We start from the raw sequence: 20,736 nt of genomic DNA, 5'->3' as shown, positions 1-20,736 counted from the left end.
ATGGGAGATGTGAGACCCTGGTAAGGGAGATTTTAGCAAAGCATATCTGTACTTCTTTGTTTCATTTTCAAACAAGAAATGAAAAACGCACATCTCTTAGGAAGAGCTATTTTTGCATTGTTTACTCTACTACCTAAAATGTTTCTAGATCCAGTGAGAAAATACTGTGGGATAGTAATATCTATCCCATAAGCCATTGTTCTTCCTCAACCTAACAGACCCCTATTCTAATACAGACACTAGAATATATTAAACCAATCAAGACTCCCAGATACTATCCAGAAAACTGGACTGACCTCTGAGCCTCCCGGTCATCCTTAGGGTTGTAATTAGACAGGCAGTCCAGGATGAATATCTGACCCCATTCAGTGCACTCATTTAGGGCTGTCAGCAGCTTATTAATGTTCTGTGGATTCAGATCAAGTAAGTTGCTGTTTGGGTGAGATTCACTGATTTCAGATAATGCTGCTACAGCATTAGCCACCACCTAGGAAAGAAGCAGATATGAACTTGATTTATCAAGAACAATACAACTACAGACAAATACTTAATCTTCTCTGGATCACTTCATAGTTCTCAACTCATAACCATTCCTGAATATTTTAGTCAGCTAAAAACAGATAAGCTGTTTTCAAAATATATATTAAACCACCAATGATGGCATATATAGCTTCCTACTGGGCAGACAACCCAGAATTAAAACAATTCATATAGTAGCAGAAAGTCACACATAATTTACTATTAAAACATTAACTATTTTAATAGTACTCAGAGCTGTCAATAGAATCAAGACATATAAACAGCTAAAAAAGCAGTTTAGTTTAAATATGAAACATGTACATTAGGCAATGGGGAGAAAAATCTAGGCCACATAACCTTACAGGTGTGTGGGTGTGCATGTATGGGGGAGGGGGAGGTGACACCATTAATCATATCACGAATCCTGGAATAAGAAAATCTGAGCTTGAAATCCTTGTTCCCTATTATATACTGTTGGGACACCACATAATCTCTGAAATTCAGTTTCTTCATCTGAAAACTGGGAATAATTAAATCTACCTCACAGATTAGCTTTAGTTTGAGGGTGAAATCAGATGACATATGTATAAATTCTTTCTACAAAGCCTTATGCAAAATGAAGGTGGTGATATTGTCATAATTCACCAGGACTAACTTGCAGTTTTTCACATTAACATCTCTGAAATTTTATAACCAGAGGCACATCAGTTTAATAGAAAGTATTTCTTCTTCCTAGGTAATACAGAAAATAATAATGCATCTTATAATAAATGGAATCTTAGAGTCAATGAAATATGTATTTTGGATGTATCCTTCTTTAAGACAGTATGATAAATGAAAAATTGCTACTGAATATAAGAAAGTAAACTTGTATCCTGACTTACACATCTGGGAATCAATTACTTTATAAACATTCATTGTTTATAGATTTGTTATGTTAGAAATAATTTATAATGTTGATAAGGTATTCACTTTTTTCTTGCAAAAATACCCTCAAATAACCAAAAACATAAACAAAAGAAAACCTATACTATGGCCCTGTACAAGTGAATTTAAAACCACATTTTGAAGTGAGGCTCCCAGTTGTTACTAAAGATTACAAGGTAATGCTGCATATAAATATTCTCTAAGTATAAATGAGATGTGATGGGAGAGAGCGGCTTTAGTAATTAATGTTTAAAAGATTCTCAAAAATGTCAATTCATTGTTAGTTCTTACTAAAGTCCCTTGCTAAAAGTTTGAGAAATTAAGAGTTGTATGATTATCCTTTTGTTAGCAAGGGAAGAAACAGTGCCACTATTTAGCTGTTAATTTTAATATCCACATTCTCTGCATAGTCTGCAGATTATTGCAGCATATGATTTTACCTGGAAGATACATATCTAGAGAATATGATTTTTTAATCAAATAATATACTTATAACAATATTCATTATTATGTTAAGGATAATAATGCCACAAATGAAATCATCTTCAGCTATAATTTAACAAAAATTTCAAGATGAAAAATCAAAGGCTCAGTTGGTTAATTATGATTTATGGATATAACATTTTACTGTTATTAAAACAAATCAGGAAGAATTATCTAGTCCGCCTACCACATGATAGCATGTATGAGGCTCTTTCTGACTTAATTTTTGTTTGCTAACTCTACCATCAAACATGAGATTTAATTAAAAATAAAAGTCATTATTTAGTGAAATAATAATTCCGTCCATCATTTCAGTGCTTTACATGCAGGGAAAAGATGTTTTACTTCCCATGAACAATACACTTGATAGACTTGCTTATAGTATAAAGGATCAAAATGTTATACAAAAAGACTGAATGCCTGTTTTCATTTACTGCTGCCAACACATGCCAAATCTTTGTTACCAGTTGTCCAAAATAAATACCCTATACAACTTACCATTTCTGCCAGTCAAACCCTACTGTTACAATGAAAAAAGTAAATAAGGTCTGTTGATAAGAAATGTCGAAGAAAAGGTAAGAATTAGAGGAATTAGAAACATTAGGGAGGAAAGAGAACAGAAGGATGCTGAAGAGAATGAACAATTAGAATTCTTTTGTTATTATAGTAGGCAGTTAGAAATCAAACCAAGTGTATAATGCAGCTAAAAAAGTATATGTTCTGAAAAAAAAGTATATGTTCTGGTGATAAAAAAGGCAATTTCCACGGATTATCACACTAAAACAAGATAGGAAATAGGGAAAAGTCAGTCTAATTAAAAGATCAGGAGATCAAATTATATGATTATGTTTAGAAAACTTTGCTCTGAGACAAAAGACTACTGCCAGTCACTGAGACAATGACCGACTAAGGAAATGCATTCCCCAATAAAATTCTACTGTTCCTCTAAAATTCTTTTATGTTCCTTCTATTCTACCTGTCCACTTTCATCTCCTAACTATCACATTCAGATTGTTGTTTTCAGAAACAAATTGAGGTGGGCCCACAAGGAACTGCTTAAAGTTCTCCTGGTCAGTAAACCATGTTTCTTTAATGGAAACTTAAAATAAGTTAGACACATTGACTCTAAAGTATACAAAGAAAAAGACTGACTTCAAAATAGCAACTAGGTGGCTAGGGTATACAGGATGATTCACTTGTCAGTGTTTATTCTCTGTTCCTTTTAAATTTTGTACAACTACATAGTATATCTATTTTCTATTTAAAAAAATAAACCTTTCCTTTTTCCAAAAAGCCTTCTCCAAACAATAATATCACAAAGGAACAAATCTGATCCTTGAAGTAAATGCTTTGATTTACTGGTATATTAAAACAAAGGTTATCTCTTTCACTTGAACCATCACTTCGAATTGGAACTAACACATGTAACATTTTTCCCCTCTAGAAAATTGACATTTCTTTTAGGGGAAACTATCATAAAGAGAATAATGGCCTTTTAATTATAATCTCAGAAAAATTAGAGTTCCTAAGAAAAAAGGGATTTCTAAAGCAAGTTTTACTTTAAAAGTGAATTTATAAATAGGGTTAGAAAAATTCAGTGACTTGCTTAAAGTCAACATAGCCAGAAAGGGATAGTGCTTGAATATGAACTCAAGGTCTTATCTGATTCCAGTGTCTGAATACTAATCATTCTACATCCAGCATTTATAATGTTCCAAGAGCTGTGAACTTCAACTGGGGGAAAGGAAAAGAAAAATGTGAATTGGGGGAGGATAATATAATCAAAACATTATTTCCAGGCAAAGGTAACACGCAGACTTATACAAAGAAAGAAAAATTTATTCCTCTACTTTATGTATTTCAGAGATAATCATATCCTGGCAGCACTTAAAAAGGCAAGATTTACTATCCAGCTATAAAATCTGATTTATAAGCTACCCCTATCTTATACATAGAAATTCTGAGGACATAAATTTGACCCCTTTTTCTAAAAAGCAAGCTGGAGCAGTGGATATGATTAGAATAAAAATGACCCTGTGAAAAAGAACTCTAAAAGGAAACCTAGATATACATTGGGAGCAGAATATCAGAAAGATCCTTTATGAGATACCTCTTGCACATTCCCATCCCTTTGAATAATTTTCATTCTGCACTAATTTCACTCATTTTCACAGCCTCGGAATCCAAGAAAGATAGCACTTGCCAGTACAGTGACTTCCTCTTATTAACTAAATTACTACTTTGAGGACTTTCATTTCCAGTAATGACCTTCATGGGTTTCACACACACTGAACAGATTAATGCTTCTGTTTTCCTGTTCAATTTACAATCCTTTTGGCTGGTGCCCCTGAAGACTTGAATAAAGTGAAAGTGGTAAGCAGACAGACCAAAACTATTATGATGAAATATATAGGTGGTTTACATAATCTTATCCTCCTAAAATCAGCAACAGTTTGGAATCTCACCTTCTCCTTTAGGGAGTTGTCTCAAGTGACATGTTAAAGGAAAGGGCAAGATGTTATTTGTTCTAAGCATGTTTCCATCATTATTATCTCTTTAAGGATACAATGACTATATGATACAAGTTAATTTTTTTTCCTTCAAAAAAGTAGAACTTAGAGTTCATGCTTTAATATAAGATGTTGTCCAGAATACCAACTGGTAATATGACTACACTACATTCTATAATGTTCTGTTTTTTCCCCCGTCTTCTTCCCCAGAATGAAGAAGTTGAGTCAACATATCTCATTATGGTAAGAAAGTCTGAATACACGGTTAACATGGTTAATCTATAATATTTACAAATAAGTCTTAATAAAAGTCATTACTTAAGTGGCTTAAGGTGTGGTCTGACAAAACACAAATATTCTCAAAGCCAAAACACCACAAATAAATATCAACAAATAGACAAAAAGCATTCCTAATAATCAGTTACTAGGCCCATAAACCCTAAAATTACAGTAAAGCATGCCATTTATTATCTCCCTTTTGGGGGTAAAATAATCCCCTGCCAAATTAAAGCCTTGACTTCATCTTAAAGAAGACACTAAGAAATGAACCATCCATGATCTTTAGGTACACAACTAAATTACTATGTACAACAGATCCAGTTTTCAGGAAGTTGCTGATGAAAACTGCTTTAAAGGTATATCCTTGAACAACTACCTTTTAAAAGTAATTCTTTTCATTCAGTTATGTAGTAAGTAATACTGTAAATAGACTTAGCTTCATTTGTGGGTAAGCTACCCTTAGAATTGCCCTAAAAAATAATATCTGGCTTTAAATAACATACACAAAAGAATTAAATCTTTTAAAAATAAACTTGCCAAAGATTAACCCTTCTAAAATCATAAATATCCAGCCCACAATCACTATACAATACAGAACATAAATGTTTGTTATTATTAAGGACTTAACTCTATACCAGGTTCAGTATTAAGTGCTTTGCAAGCCCTCTATTCTTTAATGGTTCACAACAATCCTATGATAGAAGCACTATTTATAATCTCCATTTGGTAGATGAGGATACTGAGAAGATTAGGGCAACCACACAGTAAGAAATGGCAGAACCAGGATACATACCTAAGTCTGGTTCCAGAGCCCAAGTTTCAACCACTATGCTATAGTATTGGGGGGTGGGGGGGGAGGGTAGGGGGAGAAAATGCCAGTTACTAAGTACTTTTCAGTTTATGAGATACTTTCATACAGAGTGAGTCAACTCTATATAAAAGAAAGTAATTAAATGCAATTTGGTATCCTGGACTGAATCCTGGAATAGCAAAAGAACATGTGTGTTGAAACAGGTGAAATCCAAATAAAGTCTGTACTTCAGTTAATAATAAGGTACCAATGCTAATTTTTTAGTTTTGACAAATGAACCATGGTTATGTAAGAAGTTAACATTAAATGAAACTGAGTGAAGGGTATATGAGAACTTTCTGTTCTATCTTTGCAACTTTTCTGTAAATCTAAAATTACTCCCCTCCAAAATGAGCTTAAAAAAAAAAAACAAACCCTAAGTTAGTAATAATTGATAAAAGAAAAATCAACTTAAAAAAGTGAGAATACACAGAAAAAGATTTCCACAAAGTTTATTACAAAGGAAAACAAAAATCGTTTGCTTCCTCCATAGAAACAAAAAAGCACTCAGATCAACCAGTGGGAAACTCAGGAGGTGAGCGCAGTCAGCCTTTTATCAAAACAACTTCCAATGATTCCACTTACTCAACACTCCAATCCTGCAGAAATTAACAGTAGCTCCTCTTTTAGTACCAAATATAACATTACTCACTTAGGAATCCCAGACAAAGACTCATTGTATTATCTCCTACAAATACCCTTACCAAGTACCTACCCATATTGACACACTCACACATGCCTAAAATTCTACCAGCTCTGGAACTCCTTTATTTGGCATGAAGAGCATTATGCATTTCTAATTTCACTTATGGATAATATTTTAATTTTATAACTCTCCTACTCATTAATATATATTTATGGATAGCAGAAGTCATATAATTAAAGTACTAAAGTGAGGTCATTAAGCTTTTCTGCATGTTCTAGGCCTATCTTTAATAAACAATTTCACGCTGCCCACGAGGACATCAAATAATTTGATAAAAATCCTTCTCAAGTTTTCAAGGTGATCTAGAGAGACTTGAGTTTTTAAATATTTATCATATCTCAGACTGACAACAAACTACAACAAAAGTCCTAAATAAAAATAACGATAACTGAAAAGTACATGTTAGATCTGTTTCTCAAGAATAGTTGCAGTTTATGAAGCATTTACTGTATATCAGGCATTATAAAATGTTAAATAATTATTCCTGATGTTTAACATAATATAGTAAAATAGGCATTATTACCTCTATTCTACAGATGAAGAAGATGAAGCTCGTGTCAAATAACTTGCTCAAGGCTACATTTCTAGTAAACAGCCAAGACTCAAAACAGCAGCCACTCTGGCCCTAAAGGTTCTATGCTATCTCCATAATCTAAATGTTCACAACCTTAGCACTACTGACATTTTGGGACAAAAAATTTTTTGTTGTAAGGGGCTGCCCGTGCACTGCAGGATGTCTAAAGTATCCTTGGACTCTACCACCAAGATGCTAGTAGCACCCCTCCCATCAGTTGTGACAACCAAAAGTGTTTTCAGACATTGCCAAATGTTCCCCAGGAAGCAAAATCGCCCCCAGTTGAGAACTACTGCCATAATCCCATGCTGTTTCTACATGCTAGCTAGCACACAGTTAAAATACACACTTTTTCTGAGAAGAAAAATGTTATTTTTCACAAACAGCTTTCTAGAATAAATTCAAAATAAAAGAAAATGGCAGTTTAACTAGAACCTTTGCTAAAGGCTATTCTGGGCCAGGTTGACGTTATTGTAAGAGCATGCTACTTGTGCAGAAGAACACTTCACAAATGAAAATATATGTTTTTTCCTAAGTCAGTAGTTCATTCTTTAGCAGAGAGGACAGCAGTGGAAGACAGGTATTCTCGTGGGTAGTTCTCAGAATGATGGAAGCAGAACAGAGAAGATTTAAGGTTTAGAAGACAAAGACCAAGAGTGAAGTCCCTAAGCTATAGGGACTTAGGAGAACTGAACACACAAACAAAAAGCACAGCATATGTGGTGGGGCTGTCAAAAGAGTCTCTAGACTAGCAGATTCTCACATAAATGTTAACTATTAACTGAAATGTTAACTGAAGTTGGAATACCTCAAAATGCCTCAGAGAGAAAAGAAAAACCATAGTAAAGAGAGAAAATCCTCATATATGGGTGGAAAACCAGAGAATAGTCACTAACACTCAAAAGTACATTTTCCTTGCAAATATAAACTTGGTGAGAGAAAAAATTTTTAATTCTGATATTTGTGAAGAAATCATGGAAGCTATTTTCCTATAGCTCAAAAGTGTTTTCTCATTCTGACTACAGGTTTTCTTTCAAAGTAATGGCCTGATAAAATCTGCATCTGAAAATAAGTTTAGCTCTAATTCCCCCAGAAAAGACTTTATTACATGAGTTTATACAGATAATCAAAGAAATAAGAACTTTTAAATTAACACTATAGCAATGTTAACCTTTGCCTAATGTCTGCTTCATAATTATAGTAGCAGCAGCCATCATCTCATGAGCTCCCATAAGCCAGACACTTTAACAAGTATTTTTTATGCAACAGCTCAAATAATACTCCCAGCATCTAAGATGGTATCATCCTTCATCGTACAGAAGAGGAAACTCAGGTAAGTTAAGCTAGGACTTAACAGTGAGAATATTTTACTTGAAAGTCTAGCTTTTCTTTCAAATAGTAGCTCACTGAAAATGAGCTTTAACTAAAGTACAAATGGTAAAAAATAATAATAATAATAATGCAGGAAAATGAAGTGTGAGTGATCACTCCAAGAAGACAGGAAATGAAAATATAATAAAATTTTATTGCTTGTTGCAAGGTACATTACCAGCTGCAAACAGCCTGGTCAACATAATCCCAAGAGTAGTCAGATATTGGTCAACATTCTACTCAGATTTCAAAGTCGTCTCTGCAGATGTTCTACTGCACTGACATCTAGGATGCCCTTCTGAAGTGAGCTACAGGATACTAAGGCAGAACTCCCTGAAAGCATTAATTTCTTTTGCTAGAGATTCTAATATTTGCTGGTGCGGTGCTGCCCCCATGTGGAGCAACTTCTGAAAAAGTGGAACAAAATTACTTCAAGAGCAGTGAAACAGGACTCATACCTATCATCAGAGTAAAAGGATTAAGGTTTCCATATTAAAACAGTTCTCAGATAATCAAAGGTTTTTATATGTTCAAAATTTTAACCACTTTAAAAAAATGAAACAGTTCTAATTTTATTGTATACATACATCCATGAAGGTAGTAACCAGTAATGCATATGGGGACTCAGAACTGGGTTAGAATCCTGGCTACAGTACCACTCGCTGTTTGACTTTGGGATAATTTTTTAGCCTGAGTGTATATTTCTTGACCTCTAACATGGAATAACCTCTACTTCACTGGGAAGATACGAGAAGTAAATTATTTTAAGTAAAAGCATCTATCACTGTGCCTGGCACAGAACGCACTTAAATTTAATGTCCCCTCACCTAATGACACAGGGTCATCATAAGCCTTAGGAACTTCTCAAATGTTTGCGTTATTAACCCTTACATCCCACCACTAGACTTTGGACGTTACTTAACATTCATGCACTCATCCGTTTCCTATCAGCAGCATCTGATACAATGATCTAATGACAGTTGAAATATTTTTTGGTAAAAAGCAGGACATACAGTTAAGATCAAAGTAGGCATTGTGTGTCTGTGTGTTGGATACCTCTTAATTCAAGCTTTTCAGTTCTTCACCAAAACACAAGAATTAAGAGCTCACAAAATTATTTGAATGTGAGCAGATGAAGTGAGGCCAGTGCAAGAGTAAGGCAAGCAAGGCACTCCAGGCACAGAATTTAAGGAAGCATCCTACTCTCGGCACCCAAGTGTGAATGCCTCCTTAAATTTTGCACTCTGGGTGCTTTGCTAGCAATAAATCAAACATAATCATAGGAAGTTCTGCTACTGAGAAGTCTAACAAGAATCAGAAAGATTTTCTATTTAGGGCAGTAGGTCCAACAATTTAATATCTAATACTGACACATGCTCTAGGAAAATCTGCAATAAAAATACAATAAAACAAAAGGCATTCCCCAATTTACTAAGTAACATTAAATTTCCTCTAAAAGTTCTCAAAGATACTTGTGAAAATCTCCCCAAATCACCTCCTCACCTGTTGTAGTAATAACAGATTAGGAATTATTAAGAACATTAAATTCAAATTAATTAAATTCAAATAGAGACTCATTCATGTGTTGCCTGTTTAAATTACTTATACATAGGTACCGTTTGGAGAAAGAAAACAAGTAAATCAAGACTGGCATGTATTAATAATTATTGAATCTGGTCATGGTAAATGGGTTCATTTACTTTGCCACTCTAAACATGAATGTGTTTGAAAATTCCCACAATAAAAGTATAAATAAATAAAAGGCATACTTATATCACTTGAGTACTATGGACTGGGCGAAACCAGCCCTCCCTCCACAATGCAAACCCTGAATAAATCAGAAAAATTAGGTTTGTCCCAGAATTGCTCCATCCTCTCAATTGACCTGGATAAAGATCTCTAAGTGCTATGTGGGTACCAAAAAAGAAAAAAAAAAAAAAGTGCTTTTACTAAGCCCTCAGTTAGTTCCTATCCCTGACCATCTAATTTTATAGGTTCTGACTTGAAGAATTTACATTTTTCTACCCAAACTGGAATTACCTATATGAGTCAGAATTCATTTTCACTTCACTCAACTCTACATTCTTAGCCCCTTTGGATATTTAACAAATTTCCATAGGGTACATGATATCCTGCTCATCTGGATGCCCAAAACTTAGGAATATAAAGCCCAAACACTTTCCATCTTCTCATCTGTCCTCAGGTAGAAAATTTCAAATACAGTTGCTCAGAATAACAGAGTGAATCAAAAGCCATGCCAAAACCATAACTTGGTACCAGGTAAACATTCTGTAAAATAGATATTACTGCCTTATAAATTTATTTCTTTATGAAAATTATTAAAAAGTGCCACATGGTACTAGCTTGAAGGAAAAAAGGCAGGGCTGAATTGTCTAATATTGTTGGGTGATACCCAGTCAGAAGTCATGGTTTAAGCACATACACACCCATACCCACTTCTATGCCTTGGAGGTGGTTGAAAGATTCCTGATAGTTAATACCACAGTAATTTTAAAAAATGTGGTTTGCTTCATCCTTTGATCTTGATTTTAAACTTGAAAGATAATGAACAGAAGCCAAGGCTACCCAAAGAATAAGATAGACCAAAAGAAATGTCAAAGCAGACGTATGAGCAAGTAAATTTCAAGTGAGAGACGATGTCTATTTCGAGACAAATTCCAATTCTCTATTTCAAAAAATTTTTTTTTAAATTCAGGGGTTACCCACTGATAAACTGTTAATGTTAGACTACTCTAAGTAAACAATGCATTAAGCAAAAAAGGAAAAAGAAAGTGGCTATATATTTCTCCATCTTCTTGTAATGATACTTAGAGCTCAATTCAGTTACTAAGAGTCAATGTACCACTTGGGACTTGGCTTTTCTTTCATTATATAGGCAAAGTTTAAAATGTCAGTAAGAGAAATAAAGGTCCCAAAACTAGAAGGTGTTATAATATGTTCTGGCTGCCAAACATTTATAACATGATCAAGTTGGCTAAAAAAGAATCTTGTCCTAGAATTCCCATACAGAAGAATGTATTATGATAATTTGGCAATAAATATAACTTTGATTCAGTTTCTATTCTCATACTACCAGAAAATACCATAAACATCTATCTGAAAAAATAATCTTAAAAAAATCTGATGTAAATTTAAGGTAAAACCTCTTTAAGAAAATGATGAAATAATGGGTTTGTTTCTGAGCCAATACAGAGGTGAGTATGATACAAAGGTTTGCTTTAAGACCTTTGTATTTCACCTCAGAAACACCCAGGGTAGGAGACAGACAATCTGTGAGACACAAAGAAGTCACGCTTCCCACAGCAAACCTATGGTTCCATGGCCCAAAGGTAAGATTTGCCTTTTAAAGGGATGAATTTTAAATATCGTTCTCTTTAGAAAAGCAGAAGCTTATTACCATTGGATTTGAATCTGCTATGAGATCCCGCAGAGAATCCAGAAATCCCTGATCTTCCACCATTTGGGCATTGATATCATGGAGTTTTGCCACGCAAACTGCGGCTGTTTTTCGAACATAGGGATCTTCATCCTTCAGGCACTTGCGGAGGGGCTCACAGAGATATTCTGTGATCTTGTCCACCCGGATGCACCCCATGGTTCTGACTGCCAAGGCCCGAATCAGAGGATTGGGATCTTCACAGTCCTACAAAAAAACAACCATTGACAGCTATAGATGTACATAGTGACTAAAAGTAAACAGTCTAGTTTGCATAAGTCATGAAAGAATATTTCATTAATGCAAGCTTCCAGTTAGAGTCTACATCAGAACCCAAATCTCTCATGCTATTCCTTTTCTAAGTACAAATCTTAGCTGCCTATTTAAGAGTTTAGATTAAGAATTCATTTAATTGTTTTATATATATGATAAAGAAATGCCCAGCATTCTTTCCAGGTCTGAGCAAAAGCCTAGTGAGCCGGTGTTACCAACCCCATGGCCATTTGTGGACGTGCCCTAAAAACAAAAAAGGCCTTTGGGCTTACATTCTGGTACAGGAAAGAAAAAAAATGAGGAATTAGAAAGATGTGTCCCACTCCACAGTTAGTTCGCCAATAGCAAGCCAGGAGAAAAAAGGGCTTGGCCTACAGCCAAAAAGCAAAGTAGAGCACAGAAGCTGGCTTGGGCCTGACATCTCTTGAGATTCTGATTAACATACATTTTCCTTTACTAGCAAGTGCTCTTCCAAATATAGTACAAATAGAATACTTAGTAAAAAGGTATCCTCCTTAAATTGCCCTCCTTTAAAAAATTTCAACATTATAAACCTATATGTGAGCTAACTTCCAAAAAATGTAAACTAAACTCTTCCCAATGACATAGTCTATCCAGACAGAATGAAATATTCTGATTCTGTACAATGTATTTAAACATAGGAAAAGAACAAAATTTCCCTAAGAAAGCATATTGGTTATTTTTCAAAATGGTTTAATAGAAGCTAATTTTAGAAATGCTTTATCTATAAAAATGCAGACTAAATTCCAGATGAAAAAAAATAAGTAAAAAAATATATTAATAGGAACCACCTCATTATGTTCATCTAATGAGCAAATATTTGACTGAATAGTCATTAAGGAATTTTTTTGCATTAGCTCACTTTTTTATTTTCAATTATACAGTACATTGGTTAGACAACTATATAGTTCATAAAACGATCCCCCCAATTGCACCCTCCCTCCTCTGACCCTCCAACGTATTAATGCTGACTGCATTCCGTATGCTGTGCTCCCCATCCCCATGACCATCCATCCACTACTAATTTGTACTTTAGTCCTTCACCCCATTCTCCCAGCCCTCCAAACCCCCTCCCCTTTGTCCGACACCAAATTGTCCACTATATTTGTAAGTCTGTTTTTGATTAGTTTGTTCTTTTTATTCCCTAGATTCCGCATTTAAGTGAAATCATATAGTGTTTATCTTTCTCTGTCTGACTTAAATACCTTCTAGGTCCATCAAAGCAATATCTTTTTCCATCCTCTTCCTTTTCATATGTAGGGGTCTTGTTTTATCCTTTCAGCCACTCTATCTTTTGGTTGGAGTACTTAATTCTTTTTCATTTAAGGAACTTATTGATAGGAATGTAGTTGTTACCATTCTTTATGCTTGTTCTTGATACATGTTTTTCCTTTTTAAAGAAGTCCCTCCAACATTTCCTGTAATACTGGCTTGGTGGTGATAAATTCCTTTAGTTTATTTTGTCTGGGAAGCTCTTTATCTGTCCTTCAAGTCTAAATGATAGCTTTGCTAGATAAATTACTCTTGGTTGTATATCCTGGGTCTTCATCCTGTCAAATATTTTTTGCCAAGCCCTTCTGTCCTGCATAGTTTCTTTTGAGAAATCAGCTGCCAGCCTTATGGGTGTTCCCTTATATGTAATTATTTGTTTTTCTCTTGCTGTTTTTAATTTTATTTCTTTGTATTTAAACTTTAGCATTTTAATTATGATGTGTTTTGGTGTAGGCCTCTTTGGCTCCCTGATTTTTGGAATTCTCTGAGCTTCCTGGGGTTTTATGTCCATGTCCTTCACCAGGTTAGGGAAGTTTTCCATCATTATTTCTTCAAACAGCTGATCAACATCTTGATTTTCTTCAGTTACTCCGATCAGATGGATATTTAGAGCCTTAATAGTGTCCCATATACTTCTTAAATTATTTTTATAGTCTTTACATCTTTTTTCTTGCCATTCTGATTGAGTGTCCTGATTGGCTTTCCTGTCCTCTAGACAGGGCATGTGATCCTCTTCTTTATTCACTTTGTTTATTCCTTTGTTTATTCTATTTAATATACTTCTCATCTCAGATAATGTGTTCTTCATTTCGGATTGGTTCCCTTTTATAATTTCCATTTCCATTTTTATGTTTTTTATCTCTTTGTTGAAGAGATAAAAAAATTTATCTACACTTCCCAAAAGTTCATTGAGCATCCTGATAACCAGTGTTTTGAACTCTGCATCTCTTAGATTACCTGACTCCATTATATCTGGATCTCTGTTCTGTTCTCTCATATGGTTTCTGCTTCTTTGTCTTCCCATTTTGGCTGCCATTCCGTGTCTGTTTCTATGTACTAAGCAAAGCTCCTAAGTCTCCCAGTCTTATTAGTGTGGATTTGTGAAGTAGGGTCCAGTGGCACAATCCTGAGAGAGGTTTAGCTGCAAGCCAAACTTAGCCCAAGCCTCTACCCCTCCGGGGCCACCTGTTAAGATTCAGCAAGCAATCCCCAAATACTATGTTTATAGTTGCCTCAAAAGGCCACACCAGAAACTGAGGCCAGCTGTCTCCAGTGTGAGTCTAGGTGCTGCTGAGCAAGGAGCACCTGATTCACTGAGGCTATACCAGGATGTGGCTTGGGTGGAGCCCTGAGTTGGGGGAGGCGGGGTTTAAGGGAATTCTCTGGGCTGAGCGACTTTTGTTATCCAGTTTGATGACGTCACAGCTATGGCGGCACTGTGTCTGCGCACTAGGAGTGGGGAGGGCTCAATAGGGAACAATGGATACCACCAGCACTTCTGTACAGAAGGAATCTCGCCTGAGCCCTCTCTCTGACAATATCTCCCTGTAAGTCCCTGGTGGCCCCTGCATGCAGCCAAATCAGCACTGGTGCTACAGCAGCCTCCGTCTCACTCAGTCGCTCAGATCAGGCAGCCCCGCATCCTTGCCCCATACAATCTTCTGCCATTGCAGGGTAATTTCTTGGACTTCTCCCTAGTTGTATGACTTGTTCATCAAGATCCCTGGTGATTTTTCCTTGCTGCTGCTCCTTGTTTCCGTCACAACTTTGATTTGGTTGCCAGAGGGATGAAGAGAGCCTCTATCATCTATGCCATTTTTTTCTCTCTCAATATTAAGAAAATTTTTAATGGTCAATTATTTAAGATGTGACAATGGTATTATGGTTATGTTTCAAAAAAGAGATCTTATTCTGACAAATATAAGGATGAAATGATTTTTCATCTTTACGATGTTTGGGGTTTGCTTTAAAATTATACACTAGGAAAGGGGGTGAGGGTCAGGAAAGTATGTATGGGGAGTATAAATTAAACAAGACTGGTCATGGGTTGGTAACTATTGAGGTGGAATTTATTATACTATTCCCTTTAACATGTTGGAAATTATTCATAATAAAAAATGTAAGGGTGTGGTTCCATAGTGTAGTGGTTAGCATGTCTGCTTTACACACAGAAGGTCCTGGGTTCGCGCCCTAGGTGGAGCCATGGACCATACCCCGGGTGCACCAAGTCCTGGGTGCATGCCACGAGCATGTGGGAGGAGATGGCCCGCCTTCAGAGATCCAGTTAAGAGGAAATGGCAACATCCATAGGTTAGGGGTGAAAGTGGGGGCAGGGGGGAAATTTAATCAAATGTTGTAAGAATTATTATTACAAAATAAAGTAGTAGCTCCTGTAGTTTCTACTACTTCTGACCTGCAAGCATAATGTCTACAAAGATAAAATAGAAAAAGCCCCAGATTACTGACACTACAATAATATGCCCAACCTTTGACAGCCTTGGAAGTATTTGTCAGCTCACAAAACAATGAGGTTTCACCTGGTTTTCTTCTTCCATCTGGCAAGGATGCACTAAGCCCAGCTAACAGAAGGCTCACCATATGGTCTGAATTGGATTATAAGTGCTGGCATACAGAATGCCTAAAACACGAACATTCTTAGTCACTGCCAGTACTTCTCTGGAGGCCCTCTTTTGGAACAGAGATTGCTTATTTGCAATGCAGATGCTATATCAAGAGACACTTCTAAAAAAGGTTATTTGAGGTAGAAGAGATTGCTCTTGAGTCTTTGGAGAAAAGCTACCTTCACAAAGCTGTTGACGGCCATGATGGCCATGTCTGGCTGACTTTTGGCGTAGTTCATCAAGTAGAGATAGACAAGCTTTTTTAGTTCCAGGTTGTCAGTCTGCATACAGTTCACTACATCTGGAAAGAGAGAGCTGAGAGAAGGGAAAGTGAATTAGATGTTGGTGCCAAGCTGTTGGATAAAACACGAATAAATTGCCTTATTTTACAAAGTGATCTGATGCAAGGACAAATGTCCGCTAAAATGATGATAATAATTACAGAAATAATGTAATTATTAAATAATGAATCACTAAAGAAATTGTAGTACTGGTCTCAAAATCTCTAAAAATAGATTTTTAAAACTTTTTATCATGAAAATTTGCAAAGTAAAGAAAGGAGAGAAAGCAATATAATGAACCTCATGTATCCATCACCCAGCTGCAAACAAATATGAGTACATGGCCAATCTTGTTTCATACACTCTCCCTTCCCCATTCCTTACCCCATCTAGTTTCTCTGGATTATTTTTAAATGAATCCTAGATATCGAATCATTTCACACATAATATTTTAGTGCATATCTTTAGGAATTTTTTTTAAAATCATTACCTTTATCACACAGAAAAACTAACAATTTTCATATTATTTCATTGCGGTTGCAAAGCATTTACAGCTGTTGTACTTTTTAATGCCTATATTTATCCATACTTGACTAATGGGAACTTATTTGGTTAGCTCCTGAGTCCTTATTATAGGACCCTCTATTTTCAATAGCTTCCTTGCTTTTTGGCAGAATAAGATGCTCCACCCAGATTTATTTTGTATAGTTCTAACTCCACAACTGGAATCAGTAATTTCTCTAAGACGTCCTGATTCTCCTTTAGTAAAACTTATTTATTTTTAACTTTACACATTCAGACAAATGAAAATTTCAATGTACTCAAATATAAAAGAAGTTTATACTTTTCCCAAGTTCAAGTCATTTCATAATTTACCATTCTCCTAAAGCCAAAGAATGAAATTTATGTTTCCATTCACAAAGTAGCAATGTTAGTTTGGAAGGGCTGAGTTTGTCAGATTTTTAAAGCATAATCTGTATCTTTTAATATAGGTTAACTATATTTTTTAAAAAATATAGGTTAACTATAATTTTATGGGAGGTTAGCAATTAACCTCTCCCCTAAGGCTTTATCAAAGTACCTTATACATTTTAAATACTTCTAAATATCTTTCTACTAGTACAAAAGAAAATGAGAAGCAAATGTCCATATATTTCTACAGAAAAGAGAATGACAGATTAACTGATCATATGGTATAGCTCCTGCACACACATAAAAACAATATACAGAAAGAGAAATTATTTACAAAAAGGAAAATGGACTGCAAAGTCAAAGAATCTACCATATCTCCAATGAACAAATGACCTGCCCTGGCAGGCAAACTACTTGTTTAACTTGCATGAGTGCACCTCATTCAGTTTCATGTACATGTAGATATTTAACAAACTACTAATAAACACTCTCCAAAAATGAGTGTTCTTTCCATTTCCTAGGGGAATAGCTCAGGTGCAAAAGAGCTATAAAACAAGTAAATACAGGTGAAATATTAACCAATAGTAAATTTAAGGTCCTAAAAAATTTCATTCCAACAATCTGCACAAGAAGATCTTGATCAAGAATAGTCAGTTCTAGAGGTAAAGACTGTTAAAGTACCAACCTATAAAGCTAGAAACCTGAACCTTCCCAGATGGTAGCCATTTGTCACACGTGGCTTGCAATGTGGCCAGTCCAAACTGAGATGTGATGTAAAACACACCTGTATATTGAAGCTTAGTATGAAAAATATAATGTAAAATACCTTATTAATAATTTTTATATTAATTTTATGCTGAAATGATACTATGTTGGGTATAATGGGTTAAATAAAATATATTATTAAAATTAATTTCGTGTATTTTTTACTTTAATTTTAATGTGACTACCAGAAAATTTAAAATTATATACGTGGCTTGCACTGTATTTCTATCAGATAGTGCTAAACTTGAGGTTATCTGCAGTAGAGACTGAAATATCATAATGTACAAATAGCTAATCTCTATTTATTGTTTCTTCGAGCATCTTTTTAGGCACAGCAGAAATTTCATCTCCATCAAGAAGGGTTCTGCAACTATTCCTATTTACATGGATCTCTCTTTTACGGAACTCTTATTGCTTTTAATGTATACTTTCAAGTACCTAGAGTTAATTACTTAACTATTTTATAATTATGAAAGCTAAAAGACATCTACTATCCTTTTGTTTGAATTATATAATATGTGGTACAGTGCTGGGCACAAAACAAACAATCAGCAATAAGGAGATTAACAAATAGCATTTACTAAGCATACAAAAGGAAATTCAAAGAGTTTTAAAATATAGAAATAAACCTGGTGAAACCACAAAAGCCCCACCAATGAAGTACGCTTTTACAAGTTCATTTATACTGATGCTCTCAATCTAGATTTATTCCTTGGCAAAAATAAATAAATAAATGGTTTTCATAACTAGATAGATCATGGGTAGAAAACCTACAGCCTTAGGCCGAATTCAGCCCACCACCTACTTTTCTGACTCGTGAGCTAAAAGTGGTTTACAACATATGAACACTCACAACCGATTTTGCTGCTAGAGAGAATACTAACTTTTAACCTCAATTAAGCAAAATGTTATCAACCCAAAAAAGAATCCCAACTTCTCATTAGGAGATGTATAGTACCAAAAAAAACTGTCCTTAAATATATTTTTAATTTTATCAACAAAATATTTGTGGGAAATTTCTTCTCTCTTGTTATATAATTACCTACATAATATCCTCAAATTTTTGCCTCAAGGCCTGCTAAGTCTAAAAAATTTACTATCTTGCCCTTCTCAGAAAGTCTCTGTGTAGGAGTATTTTAATAACTTTTTCTTATAACTGGATATCCTTCTTTGATACATTAGAGCTAGACAAATGGTTGTTTTTGTCTCTTTTAAACCACAAATGGCAGTTTCTTAAAAGTCAGTTACAATGTGGAATCTGAAACCATATCAATAAACTTTCTGTACTTGGTTGCATTAAAATCCATTCATTTATCACTTATTTTGAATGGATCTTTTACCCATGCATAATTTTGTTACATATGCACTGGTCATCTGGAAAATATTGGTTCAATGACTTAAGCAGATCTTCTCGATGTTGGGACATTTTCATTATATAACAGCAAATAATCACATTCATTAATTTCACCACCAATCTCATCAGAAAAGTCTGTAAGTACTGGGAAGTTATCAAATTCAACAGGATACAAGTTTTCCAACATTCTAATTTTACTTTAAAGTTTGAAATTTATCTGTCAATTTTTTTCCTTTGAAGTGAGATTCTCTTTGTTCATTTTTGATAAAATGTCTCCCAAATACCAAAATCTAATTAATTATAATAATTCCTTCACATAAAAATGGTGTTCGCAATTCAAACAATCATGCGAGGGCTTTTTTTCAAGTCAACCATCACTTTGCTATACAGCAGAAGTGCTTTATGCATAATTCCTATTTCATCATACATATTATTAAAAATGGTCAAGGTTTAATAAAATAAACTTTTAATGCTTCATAAAGGACAGTCCTAAGTGAAACTGCCCTTTTTTTCCTGTAAGTATATGGTGGTGAAAACTATGACTACTGTTACAGTAAATGGCATCACTGACTTGATTCATGATACGGTATCAACACAATGAAGAAGGCAAAGAACACCTAAGAATAGCTTTGGCTTCTTGGAACCCCTAAAAGGCTCTTGGGAATCCCCAGGGGCCCGCAGATAATCCTCACTCATTTCCAAATGATCTTGCCAAACTATAGAAATAAAAACAAACAAATAAACCCGAATGGATTTTGTTAACAACGATTTTTATCTTGACTTCAGCAAATGAATGTAGAATTGTAAAGCTGAGAGCATTGACTTTGCCAATTAAAGAACATATGAACCTCTGCTTCTCAGTATATGCTAATCATCTTTTAAAACTACCTCAGCAACAGATTTGTAACTGTGCCAGTTTTCAGGTTTTATATTTGTATGCGACAAAATCAGACTGGTTTCACTCTTCAAAAAACAAACAAAAAAACACGTAAATCACAGAATTAATATAAAAGCAATTATGCTTCCTGATGATGTTATCAGGAACAAACCCATTCTTATAGGTTCTGTAATCATAACACTTTTAAATGAAAAGCAGTAAATAAAAACCACAAAATAGGGTATGGGTCTAAAGTTAGCAACAGTAGGAGTAATTAGCCTTACCTAACATCCTTCCCCACAGTCATAGCAGCAATCACTTTCTTCACAGCCTCTTTCCTCTTTTCTTTTTTTTCATTGTTGAGTTCAGCCTTTAATTCAAAGATTTCTCCTATAAGAACAAATAGATGAGTTCCCGAGATCAAAGAACTAAAGCAGAATACTGCATTATGTAATGAGTAATATCACAACAGCTGACCAGAGGCAGGGCAGCAATTGAAATAAGATTATTTAAAAATATATAAAGTAGGCACGATTCAAATCCCTAGAATGTTAACTGACCTATTCATAAGGACACCATCTTTCGGGTTATGGCCAGAGAGGAAGATGCAATCCAGCTGTTAGGAGTGGGAAAAAGCAAATCTCATGATATCTTACTACAATGGAGAGAAAATGGCATTAGAAG

The 20,736-nt window shown here is 34.8% G+C and overlaps 1 protein-coding gene across 3 annotated transcripts in view; it reads right to left on the bottom strand.

The window, feature by feature from the left end:
* AP2B1 (adaptor related protein complex 2 beta 1 subunit) overlaps window positions 1-20,736 on the bottom strand; it is a 103,935-nt gene that overhangs the window by 73,586 nt on the left and 9,613 nt on the right. For all 3 annotated transcript variants that reach the window (XM_011379348.2, XM_011379351.2, XM_011379349.2), the window contains exons 3-6: window positions 20,337-20,442; window positions 16,043-16,178; window positions 11,638-11,883; window positions 297-487 (exon numbers count right to left, since the gene is read on the bottom strand). In XM_011379348.2, the coding sequence (XP_011377650.1) occupies window positions 297-487; window positions 11,638-11,883; window positions 16,043-16,178; window positions 20,337-20,442 (679 nt within the window). The remainder of the gene's footprint in view (window positions 1-296; window positions 488-11,637; window positions 11,884-16,042; window positions 16,179-20,336; window positions 20,443-20,736) is intronic.

Source organism: Pteropus vampyrus, unplaced genomic scaffold (assembly GCF_000151845.1).
Source record: "Pteropus vampyrus isolate Shadow unplaced genomic scaffold, Pvam_2.0 Scaffold358, whole genome shotgun sequence".
Taxonomy (NCBI): Eukaryota; Metazoa; Chordata; class Mammalia; order Chiroptera; family Pteropodidae; genus Pteropus; species Pteropus vampyrus.
This window is presented reverse-complemented; position numbering and strand designations above follow the sequence as displayed.